Here is a 12,752-nt window from a genome sequence, read left to right on the forward strand (position 1 = left end):
GATGCCTGCAGCGGTGGATGCCTGCAGCAGTAGCCCTTTACCTCTTGAATGCACTACATCAGTAGGTCTCAACTTGTGGGTCACAACACCTCATCAAACCTTTTTCCAAAAAGATTTATTACATTATGATTCACAACAGTGGCAAAATTACATTATAAAGTAGCAATGAAAAGAATTTAACAATTGGGGCCAGCACAACATGAGGAATTGTGTTAAAGGGTTGCAGCATTAGCAAGGTTGAGAGCCACCTTCAGTGGGTCTACATAATTTTCAAAGCAGGCCTTGGAGATGTAGCTCAGCGGTTAAGAGCACATACTACTCTTGCGGAGGACCCCAGTTAGGTTCCAAGCACCTACTTCAAGTTGCTCACAATTGCTTGAGAGTTCAGCTGATCTGATGCCCTCTTCTGGATTCGTCAGGCCCAGCACTCGACAGTCACAGCCCCTAACCTACACATAAGAAAAAAAATAAACCTTTAAGAAAGTAGAATAATTTCCAAAGAGTAGTTCAGAATGTATGCACGTTGACAACTGCAGTTAGGGATTTGGAACTCTAGCTTGGTGGGATTTAGACAAATCTGTATCCTTCCATCACTGAGTCCGAAGATTCCAGAGTCCTCATCAGTATGAAAATGGCAAAGCCTAATGTCCTGGAACCCATCTCTGCTCTAACCAGCCCCTGCTTTCCCCGCAGGAGAACGCAAGAGAGTGTGGGGGTGCATCGAGTCTCCAGGCCCAGGCGGTCCTGCTGCTGCTCCCCCTGGTTTCGAGTCTCTCCTTGAGGTGACACTGACTACCGAGATGTTCTTTTGGCATGCTATAAATCATGGATAAACTGTGAACCCAAATATGGTGCGACATAGAGACATAAGCATAGGCCAGCCATCAGCATCTCATGATTTCAAACTGTGCGTGATAGGAACTCTTGCAGATACATTGACAAAAAGTTATCTTTTTACTTTGCCAGTCATGCCAATGTGAGTTTGCCACGTGATCACCCTTCCTCAGACATGGGGCTGTACTGGATAGGCAGTGTCCCTTCTGCTCGAAAACTATGGAAACCAATTTAAAACTGTGTACTTTTTAAATAAAGTATATTAAAATCATAATCACCTTGTTTGGAATTTGTCATTTTATGAGCTGAGAACACAGATTAAAAAAGAAAAAAAAATCACGGTTGGAAAAATGTCACCTATTCCAGGAACCAATAAGGATGCCATTGGCAGAGAATGTGCCCCAAAGCAGACTCAAGACAAATAGTTAACAATAGTTTAGATGTTCCACTCAAATCCCAAAAATATTTACAGAAGTAAATCAAACTATCGTCTACATTGGGGAGATTTCATTACATAGAACCCTGGGTTTGTTGAATTCGGCTTCAATAGAAATCATACTTTGGAGGAGAACACACTCTCTCATAATAGTCTAGCGCTGAACTATTTAAGGGCAGAAATAAAGAACTCATAAATCCCAGGAAATTCTTCCGAAAAGGCTCAGAGGACATAAAGAATGACCATGAAAGACGCCGAAGCTCATTTCTTCCGCATTTGGCTTCTGGCTTTGCCCGTAAATAAGAGGCGAAACCAGATCTTAGATATTTCAGGACATGAAACTACCCAGACCCATAACCGTTCCTGAAATGCTGGCTCTCAAACAGAAAAACAGATCCACTGGATCGTGGTAACCAAATAAGGTGGAATAATTTCCTCTCCTAGGTAAAAATGTCTTGCTCTATGGGATGGCTATCTCAAAGCCATCTGGAGCCTGCTTAAACTTTCAAAACAACAACAACACAATCCCAGTGTACGCTCATCTCTTTCTGAAAGAGTGCCATGGTTGAAGGGAATAGCAGCACCACACTGATATGCTCCTTAAGGTGATTGTGCCTCCAGCTCTGGTCTCAATAGAGCAATACCTGCAGAAAAAGTGCCCACCATGGAGTCATACAATCGTGGTCATCTCTACTGTTCACTTCTGTGCACTAATCAGTGAATAATGCAGTTGTCATTCATACAAATAAAAACTCATTATATTGAATACTAGGCAATGGCTATGTAACTTTCTTTTTGAGACAGGATTTCTCTGTAGCTTTGGAACCTGCCCTGGAACTAGCTCTAGTAGACCAGGCTGACCTAGGACTCAAAGACGTCTACCTGCCTCTGCCTCCTGAGTGCTGGGATTAAAGGCGTGTGCCCAGCAGTGATATAGCTTTCAACAAAACTAGTGCCCTATGACCCATGATACTCCACTATAATTCTGAGAAATGGCAAAAATGTCACTGTGTATGTAATTTAGTACTGACGGTACAGAATACATGTTTATAAATACACCCCAATACAGCTCTGAATAGCAGAATGGAACTGCCCTTAGCTGTGACATAAAGGTAATAGGGTTGAGTCATACTATGCCTTGTGGCATTGCGGGTCATCACAGTCCTGTGAATGGCCCAGGAGGTCCCTTGTGTTGTCTGTTCCAAAACTATTGCCAACCAAGTGGGCATTATTCTTATCAAATTTGCCAGTAAATAACTTTCTCCAATCCACCATGTCCCAAGGACGAGTCTCAATCCATTTTACCAAATGTGTTCTTAACACTGACTGCACAGTGTCTGTTAATGCTGTGTCCCTAACACTTACCCTTTCCTTGCACTTAAGCAGGTGTCCTCCCTGCTCTTCAAACATGCAGGGCAGGTTTAACCTCGTCAGGGCCTTTGCAATTGTCACCTCTGTCCAAGGCACTGTTTCACCCCAGATACCTGTGCGTGCCACTTCCTCGCACACTTCCAGTCTTACCCGTGGTAGGTGGCCTTTCCTGACCTACATTTATAAGGGCATTTTTATCTTCTCTGCTTCACTTTTTTCCGTGGCAGTTATTTCAGGATTACTCTCGCCAGTTTGTCTCTCCCTAAGCGAACACAGGCAGAGAAAGTTCAGCAGGAGGGTTGTCTGAATTTCACTGCTGCATTCTCACTCCAGAGAAGAGCGTTGGGAGAGGAGCAGACCCTCAATCCAACAAGGCAATCGGCAAGCAGAAAGATCAAGAAGAGGCATCTGTATGATGTGAGCTGTGGGATAGTATTGCCACACTTGCAGAAGGTCGGGAATTGGGCATCAACATCAACTCTGAGAAGGTGTGTGCTGCAGACGATGGGCGTACAGCTGGAGATAGAGTCAGACAGGCTGTGGTGGACAAAGCCAGAAGCTCAGCCGGAAGAGTAGGCCCAAGAGCTTTTGTTCATTTACACTTGCCACCAGGCCAGCCCTTGCCGTGATACTCTCCCCATACCCTGTGTTGTCATGACTCAGGCAAGCGCGCTTCCACTCAACAAATGCTCCACTGTGCTGCCTGAACTGCTGGCACCAGCTTCTGGTTTCCATGCTGTGTTTTCACAGAGAGATCTGTATCGCTGCTACTCCACAATGTGGAACATCAACCCCACACTCAAGGGCCTCGGAAACAGGAGGATTACCATACTTTGTGTAAGTTTCCTGACAATCACTTTACCAGAGCCTCGATCCAAGAGAACGCTGTGTCTCCTATGCTAAGGGCACCTGTGATCGAAGCAGTGACAGTAGAAGCATGAATCCAACTGAGCAGTGGTGGCACATGCCTTCAATCCCAGTACTCGGGAGGCAGAGGCAGGTGGATCTTTGTGAGTTCAAGGCTGGCCTGGTCTACAAGAGTTAGTTCCAGAACAGCCAAGACTGTTTTACAGAGAAACCCTATCTTGGAAGCCATCTCTCTCCCCCAAAAAAGAAGTGTGGATCCAGACTTCACCAGTCTATACTGGTCATACCCTCAGCGTGGCTGGCAGGGTTTCCCAAAAGCAGAACCATGAGCTGCAACACAGTTAATTCACCATTATGTCAATAAACCTTGAAAATCATACACAGGAGTAATCTGGGCTCTTTCCTATCTCTGATGCTGAGAGAAATTCCTGTGCTGTAAGAAATCTTTTCCATCAAGTATTAACCATTCAATGATGTACTGATTGCACCACAGTGCTGAACATAGTAATAAAATGATATGCTAAATAATCGCATGTACTTTAAGTCTCAATATTCCTAGTTTACAGATTTATATAGCCTGATTATGTAGTATGATACCGACACTGAATACAAGTGTTTGTCATTAGGTTTTAGTCTTTGTTGTAGTGAATAAGGGTACATAAATGGGTGTGCTCCAGGCGGACACTGAGCACAGGTGTGGGAGAGTGTGTTTGGTGTACTATGCTGGCATCTCCATTGTTTCCGTTCTACCAGGAATATTCCAGTACCCACTGTAATATACTGTCAACAGTTCCAAGGTAAATCACAACATGTATTATGTTTTAGTTCTATAATTCTAGAAGCAGAGATAAGATGAATCACTCCGGAAATGGTTAGATGCAATTGTATTAGATGGAGAAATTACTCCATCAATTTACGCCAACAATTACTTTTATCAATGTACTGCTCGGCAACATATGCTAAAACAGAACATATATTTTTTCCTTAACTCACCCACCTAACACCAAGTCACCCATCCGCGCTGCTGGAATAATGCTCGTTCGCCTTCGTATTAGTTTTAATTGAGCATCACCGTGCTGCATCTGCACCGTGTCACACTTAGCATGCGATTCTGGCATCAAAATCGAAGGACTCATTAGATGCCTGGGTTTGAGTCGGGACTCCACAATATGCTCCTTGTGTGTCCTGCCGAAGCACCTGCTCATTTCCGGCTTCAGCTTTGCCATCTTTGTGAGGGGAGTTCATGACAAACACCTCCCAGTGCTGCCCTGCTTCCGAGGGTACAGCCGTTCTTCATCAGGTAACCGCTCTAGGTGCACAGGATGTACGGAGCAGTGAACTCAGTAATTTGAGGGCAGTGCTGTAATTACTTTGCTGTTATGTTAATACCTCATGTTCATCCTCAAAAGCCTATTAGACACATCAAATTGCTTAGATAAAATATAGCCCTTTAATACACTGTCAGGTGTGTGTGTGCGCGCGTGTGCACGCATATGTGGACACAATCCTTTGGCAGCCGGTAGCCACCCTTAGATGCTTTTCCTAGAATAACTTTCCCCTTTATTTTCTTTTCTTTATTAGTGTCTATAGGCGTGTGCATGTGTGTGTGTATGTGTGTGTGTCATATATGTGATGATATGTGTGTATGCTGGGGCATTCTCATGCCATAGTGATCATAAATAGGTCAGAGGACCCCCATGAGGATTTTATTTTCTCATTTCCTGTCAGTCCTGGGGCTCAAACTCAGATCATCAGTCTTGAGCAGCAAGCACTTTCTCCTGAGAAGGCCTTTCACTAGCATATCCATCTAAGGTTTGGAGGCAAGGTCTCTCACTGAATTTGGAGCTCATTTATCGGCCTGGGCTGGCTTGTCACTGAACTCAAAGATCTACTTGTCGCTGACCCAAGAAATGCTGAGGTTACAGATGCGTACTACTCCACCCCGCTTTTACAAGGTGCTGGGGACCCAAACTCAGGTCCTCGTGCTCACGGGCAGGTACTTCACCAACGGAAGTCCTCTCTCTCCCCAGCCCATATGCTGTCAACTATTTAAGATGATTTCGTAGAAAGTAAATGACTCTATCACCCCACAACACACTCAATTCTACAACTCCTTCTGTCTCTGCTATAAACTCAGTAGTTTTTAGGAAGGGTGCTTAATTCTTTGGAGGTCCTAGGGAAATCTTGTAAAAGCAATAGCTCACCAGAAACAGAGACTACAGTTTTACAGATGGCAAAAACATTGGAGCAACCTTCTATGAATACACATTTCAAAGCCTCAGCCTAAACCTTTTAGGTTTACTAAATGGAAGCTGTCCCATGGTGTAGCCACAGTGTCTGGAGCACAGACCTTTGATAGGAAAGAGGTGGAAGGGACATGACAGACGTGAGGTAAGCTGAGAAGGCAAAGAAGTCAAACTTGACTACAGAGTTCTGAGTAATTCATTATCCTGGGTACCAGATTTACCCTCTTTTACTTCTTATGACCTACTGAGCTCTTTAAAATATCTGTTTTCTTTTCTTCCTCCTTTATCTGAGTATGGCATATAATTTGAACTATGCCATATTTTCTAGATTCCTTCCGTGATGGATGAATGGATCAGATTAGTGTCTATATGTGAGATGAATGGATAAAACAGCATTCTTAGGAACCAGGGCGATCTCTGCTTCCCACATGGGTAGGTATTTTCTCAGGACCACACAAAAGCACTCACAGGTGCTGGCTAGTAGAGTCTATAGTCAAAAGATCTCAGAGGGATCTTACAATGCTGGCAAGCATGAAGCTTGGGAGGATTAAGGAGTATTAGGAGGATTAACAGCTACAGAGTGTAAAGCAAAGATCGCAGCATCTCTGACCGTCTATGCCTGACACCTCTGAGGACCTGACTGCAGTTACCTTGTGGCCATACCCAGCATCTGTGATGGAAAACCTATTCCTTAAGTTCACAGCAGGTCTGGAGAATGGCAAAGAGTTGGCAAGGAAGTCAGAGGGGACAGACGAAGGCTGGCACATAATGTTAAATATTAGAAGCTGGAGAGACGGCTTGGTAGGTAAGAATGTTTGCTGTACAAGCCCGAGGACCATTTGGATCCTCAGCAGTCACATAGGATGCCAGGTCACACATTCCTGTAACCCTAGCTCTAGGGAGGCGGGAAGGAAGACGGCTGTGACCTGATTTCTGGCTAGCCTAGCTGGAAAATGGAGAGCTCCAGCTTTAGTAAGAGGTCCTGTCACAATGGAATGGGGCAGAAAGCTATCGAAGTCACTGGATGTTCTCCTCTGGTCTTTGCATGTGTCCATGGGTGCCCACCTATGTTGGTATATGTGTGTGTGTGTGAGTGTGTGTGCGTGTACATACACATATATATCATATATACACTTTTTAAAAAACATACATTTGAGTTTTAGGTCAAAAGCCTTAAGAATAAAAGTGAGTACCAGTTATTAACAAATAAAGCCATGAAGTATAGGGCCACATAGAACTTTAGGATCTACCTAGAAATACTGAAGGGGGAAGAAACACATTTTTAGTCCATAGCATCTTTTACCATTGGTTTTTCTCTTGCAGATAACTTCCCTGACCCCGTTTCACAAGACTAGATCTGGCAGTATATTCCTAGCATAATTCTGTGTGCATGTGTGACAGTGTGCTTTTATCAGCGTAAAGGTGACATCAACGTGCTCATCACTCAGTGACCATCCCAGCTCCAATGACGATGACAAGAGAGAGGAAGTAGAGTGTTAGTCATGAAATGCCCGAGAAACATAGATTACTGGAGGGAATGATGACCTTGGCTCATGGTTTCAGAAATATCAACCCATGATCTGTTGGTCCTATAGCTTTGTCAGAATTGTCAGCCAGGGCTGGCGGTACCCCACAAGTAAAAGAAAATTAGACCTACTGCACATGTCCCAAATCAGTAACCATTGTGTGCCCATGTGTGCTTACAGTCACATAAGCACATTGTCATAACAGGTAGAGGTGGATCTCTTTGTCCCTCTTGCCAATGTAACTACATAAAATAAATCTCTTTCTTCCATTTTCACTTTTAAAAATTCGAGTCATTCAAATGATCCCACCAAACGCTGTCCCTCTCACCAACATCTCAGAACCCATAAAAATGGAGGTCCCCAAGTATTCCCAATGTGACCTTCACTGGCAAGAAGCGTGAGGGTATTTCCTTTCTCAAATCTGTCTTCTTCTAAAGAACTCTTTTGCTTGCTATTTTGTTTGCTGTCCCTTTTTGTCTAGCTATACATTCTTTCATTGGCAAGAACAAGTCCAGAGAGGTCTAGCCTCCAGTTTGATTCCCTCTACCTTGTTGTCTTTATAAAGCTACACCACTTGTGAGGTCCAGTCTTCCCTACTGGCTCCTTTCCATCTGTTCTGCCTATAGAAGCGAAGGGTCTTCTGGACACAGCTACTTAGACACTGTGGTTTGGGTTGCTCGTGGATTCTAGCAATCATTCCCGTGCCAAGGAATGCTCTGGAAGAGATAAGCTGGGTTAAGCCTCCTATATGGATTCCCAGCAAAGTTCCAACTGCATAAGGAAACGGTCCCTCCCTCTATGTGCTTATTGCATTTTTGCTCGTGACCAGTTGCCTGTGGGGATCACACAGTAGCACACCACCTATCGTTCATCCATGGAGTATTAAAAATCGCACACAAATTCCCTTTCCACCCGCAGTCGTGCCTACCCAATAGGCTTGTATTTCTGGCTAAACATGGTGCTCTTCATCTCCCCAAGCAGCATGATTGGAGGAAAACATCACCAGTTCAGCAATCACCCACTGAATTCATGATAGCATGATTTAAACAGGCATTGCCCGTAACAAAGCAATTTCACTATATTCCCACAAACTTGGTTTTCCCCGTGTCCCAACACCCATATTGCCTACTTCTCCTAGATGAAGAATGGAAGTGTCAAAGGGGGATGCTGCCATTGCCCCCAAATCTACAAGCCTGTCTCATCTACATTCTCTCCATCCCCTCTTTGTCCGTCATTGAGAAGCATCACCGTACTATCAGAAGCAATCCTATAGGTGCCTGTTTTCTACCCTTTCCTGTTTCCTCGGGGCTAGGCTCCTCCGCTTTCACCTGCCTCTCCTGCAGCAGTAGTTCCTGTCTCTGCAAGATCATCCCGTATGCAGCCAGACCTAATGCTCCCATTGTGTCTCCCTTGGAGAGTTAAGAGATTTCTCTTGCTATGCAAGGTCCTGATTTTTGGATTTTCAGGCTTTATGTAAAAGTCAGGTGAGGTAACACTTTTCTGCAACCCCAGCATGGGAGCAGGCAGGAGGACAAGTGGATCTCAGGATCTTGCTGCCTAGACAGTCTAGTCAAAACAGTAAACCCCAAGTTCAGTGGGAAACCATCTCCAAAAATGATGTGTGCATAGAATGAGACATCTGATGTTGACCTCTGCCTTCCATGTGCACATAGTATCCTTGGGTACTACACACACACACACACACACACACCTTATTAATACCACACCATACACACAAATATCACACACACATGTGCACCCACACACTGTGCACACATTCATACCACACACATTACACACACACACACACACACACACACACACACACACACACACACACACCCCTCCTCCTTGAAGCCCATCTGCTTGCACCATTCCCTACTTCTATTTTCTCAGGTCACATGTCAGGACTCCCTGTCTCTTGTCTGACGATGGTCTTCCCCCACAGATGTCAGGATGGGTTCCTCTACCCTTGTATGAGGACTCTTTGTGAAGCACCTAGAGGCTCCAGAGCCAGGTCTATTATCTGTTTTCCTACCCCTTTCTTACTGATCTTCTTGGCTAAGAGCTGTTCATTTTTCCTTCCTTTGCTCTCCTGACTCCCCATCTCCTGTCTGTCCTGCTTACCAGCTGACCGTTCTTCCTCCATGTGCCTAGAAAATAGGTCCAGTATATCCCAGTGCCCACCACATAGGTCCAGTATATCCCAGTGCCCACAACGAATGATGTGCAGTATATCTCAGGGTCCACCACGAATGATGTCCAGTATATCCCAGTGACCACCATGAATGATGTCCAGTATATCTCAGTGCCCACCACATAGAACTAGTACATCCCAGTGCCTATCACATACGATATCTAGTATATCCCAAGGCCCACCATTTATGTCCAGTACATCCCAGTGCCCACAACATGATATCCAGTATAGTCCAGTGTCCACCATGTATGATGGCCAGTATATCTCAGGGTCCACCACATATGATGTCCAGTATATCCCAGGGCCTACTCACTATGCCCAGTATAACTCTGTGCCCACCACATGATGTCCAGTATGTTCCTGTGCCTACCATATATGATGTCCAATATATTCCAGGGCCCACTGCATAGGTCCAGTATATCTCAGTGCCCACCACATATAATGTCCAGTATATCCCAGGGCCTACCCCATATGACCAGTATACCTCAGTGACTGGTACTCAGACCCTTCCAGTTCTATCTGTCCTTCCTTCCTAGAATTTCCCATTCTAAGCCACACTCCTAATCACCTATGTGCTGATGCCCCCAAGTATGCCCACCCCCCCCCTCCAAACTTCCTGGGCTATGCATATACAGAGCCAGATGGTTTACGCCTGCCCTGTTGAATGGAGTCAGGGTATCTCAACTGTAGCATTGCCCAGACATACCTCTGTATTTTCTTCTGCTAACTTGTTTCCCCATCTGTTCTCAGCTCAGCAAGGAATGTTGCCAGTCCCAGTCAAACCCAAAAGCCTCTAAGTCCTCTCTTGCCCTCCCTACAGCAAGCTCCCAGAAAACTTGAATGATTATTTTTACAAAGTACAATCAGAGTTTTTGTCTTGTTTTGGTTTTTTCCTGCTCTAGTTCAAAACTATGCTATCTCCATTCTTGCCTCTTCACAAACCATGGAAACACTTCACCAAACAGCTACAAAAACCCATCGCAGGGTTTTTTGCTGCTCCTCACTGCCACCGGTGTCCCTGCATCCACTTCCATCATACAAGACAGGTCACCCTTTGTCACCTGCTGACCTTGTACTGGAGACACACAAAGGTGTGAAACTAGCTCACCCTGAAAGTGTAAAGTCTACACTGTGGACCAGTGAATGGGGAGGTGGACAGACAAATGGGTACATGGGGAGATGGACAAATGACAAAGAAAAATTAGTGAACCCAGGTGAGAGATATATGGGGTCTCCACTGAAAAATTATATAACTTCCTTAGTGTGCTTGAACACATTCATAATAAAATTCCAATATTAAAAACTTTAAAGCCAATGTTGTTTTTCTCCTTAAAGAAATAAAAGCTGAATTCTTTCCCTGGCCTCTCAAAACCCACAATTCTTCCGCTGTCTTCCTGCATCCCTTTTCTCCTCCTACCCAAAGCCATTACATCCTCCCTCACACTAACCTTGCTCCTGCCCCAAGGCCTTGCTGACACTGGCTACTCTCCTGACTAGAATTTGCTCTCCCAGGTCTTCTCCTACTTGGCACCTGTGTGCTGTGTGGGTGTCGGCCTCGAAGTCGGTGGCTCTCAATCTGCGAGTCGCAAGCCCTTTGGGGAGTCGCATATCAGACATCCTGCATAGCAGATCTTTACATTATGATTCATAACAGTAGCAAAATCACAGTTCTGAAGTGGCAAAGAAGTAATTTTATGGCTGAGGGTCAGCACAGCATGAGGAACTGTATTCAAAGGTCACAGCATTAAGGTTGTGGACCCCTGTTCTAAGTGACTGTACAAGGGGGACCTTTGGGGGGCCACACAGCTAAGTGACTTCTTATCACCTGCTCCTATGTCATTTCCACGGTACCCTAGCCATGGTCTGTTTTGTCTTCACCGGAGAGACCAGTTTTGATGAAGCAGGAGTTCAGTTTGCTTATTCACTGTCTGTCACTGGTTCAATGACCACGAGTGAATGACTGTCACCAGCAGCACCACTAGGAAATGAGTCACGAGAAGGTTGGCAGCCACGGTCTCCATGTCCCTGTTTGTATAGCAAGTCATGCACTTCATGACTCCACAGTCTCTTAACCTTGCCTTCCAAATAGTTCCTAGTTTCCATTTGTTGCATGCTGGTCATGCTCTGGGCACCATGCCAGCACAGTTTGTCCTCAAAGGCCCCAGTGAGCTTAGTTTTATTTCCTGTTTCCTGAGGGACATGGAACCCCAGTGTGGGACTAATGTTCTTAGAGCCTTCACCAGGGTTAGTTCGTGGTGGAGACCAGCTTTCTGCCCTTCCTACACTGTGTGAGCCACCACTCCACTAGTTCAAAGCAGGCCATAAGCTGCACTATGTACCATCACCTCCAACCCCTGGCCTCACCGCAGTCTGTGAAGCTCCTTGATGTCCCTCAATATTTCTCCCATCCCGTGTCCAGTTCTTGCACATCTTTTTAATCCACACCATCCTGACATAACACAGAAACACCCTGAACATCTTCCCTAGGTTGACAAAATTACATTAGAAATGGAGTCTCCTTAGCACTGTTCATGATAAGGTGAACCTGAGTTTGGAGTAACGGTTCTACATTCAAATACAGGAAACACAAACTTGCTGGAATGTCAAGAGGCAAAACAACAGGGCTGGTGGCACAGGCCTGGAATCTCAGCTACTCAAGAGGCTGAGGTAGGAGGATTGCAGCTTCAAGGCCTACTTGTACTACAGAGAGTTAAAACCTAACTGGATAAGGTTGATACTCTACCTCATAAGGCGAAAACATGAAAAAAAAATCAATAACAATTAAAAAATGGAGTCAGGGCTAGGACGACAGCTTGGTGGTTGAGGCTCATCTGGCACCCACGAAGCCCGCAGTCAATCTCCAGTACTGGGAAGGGAAGACTCATGGGAAACGTCACCTGTTGTTCTTTTTTTGAACAATATTTTTAATTTTACACACTAATCTCAATTCCCTCTCCCTGCCCTCCTCCCGCTCCCCCTACCTTTCCCCCACCACACTTCCCCATCCACTCCTTAGAGAGAGTGAGGCCTCCCATGGGGAGTCATTGAAGTCTGACTTCAATGAGGTCTTCCCCCTGTATCTAGGCTGAACAAGAGCTCCATAGGGAATGGGGGCCTCCAAAAAGCCAGTTCATGCACTAGGGATAAATACTCGTTCCACTGCTAGGGGTTGCACAAACTGCCCCTGCCACACAACTGTCACCACATTCAGAGGGCCAAGCTCCGTCTTATGTTTGTTCCCCAGTTATCAGTCTGGAATCAGCTGCTTCCGTGGG

At 45.2% G+C, this 12,752-nt stretch overlaps 1 protein-coding gene across 2 annotated transcripts in view; it reads left to right on the top strand.

Moving 5' to 3' along the window:
- Cacna2d3 (calcium voltage-gated channel auxiliary subunit alpha2delta 3) overlaps nt 1-1,108 on the top strand; it is an 837,667-nt gene extending 836,559 nt beyond the window's left edge. For both annotated transcript variants that reach the window (XM_048421249.3, XM_048421250.3), the window contains one exon: nt 694-1,108. In XM_048421249.3, coding sequence (XP_048277206.1) covers nt 694-786 — 93 coding nt within the window. In that variant the 3' untranslated portion in view covers nt 787-1,108. The remainder of the gene's footprint in view (nt 1-693) is intronic.
- Nucleotides 1,109-12,752: the final 11,644 nt, after the last annotated feature.

This window comes from Myodes glareolus, chromosome 5 (assembly GCF_982192425.1).
Source record: "Myodes glareolus chromosome 5, mMyoGla1.1, whole genome shotgun sequence".
Classification (NCBI taxonomy): domain Eukaryota; kingdom Metazoa; phylum Chordata; class Mammalia; order Rodentia; family Cricetidae; genus Myodes; species Myodes glareolus.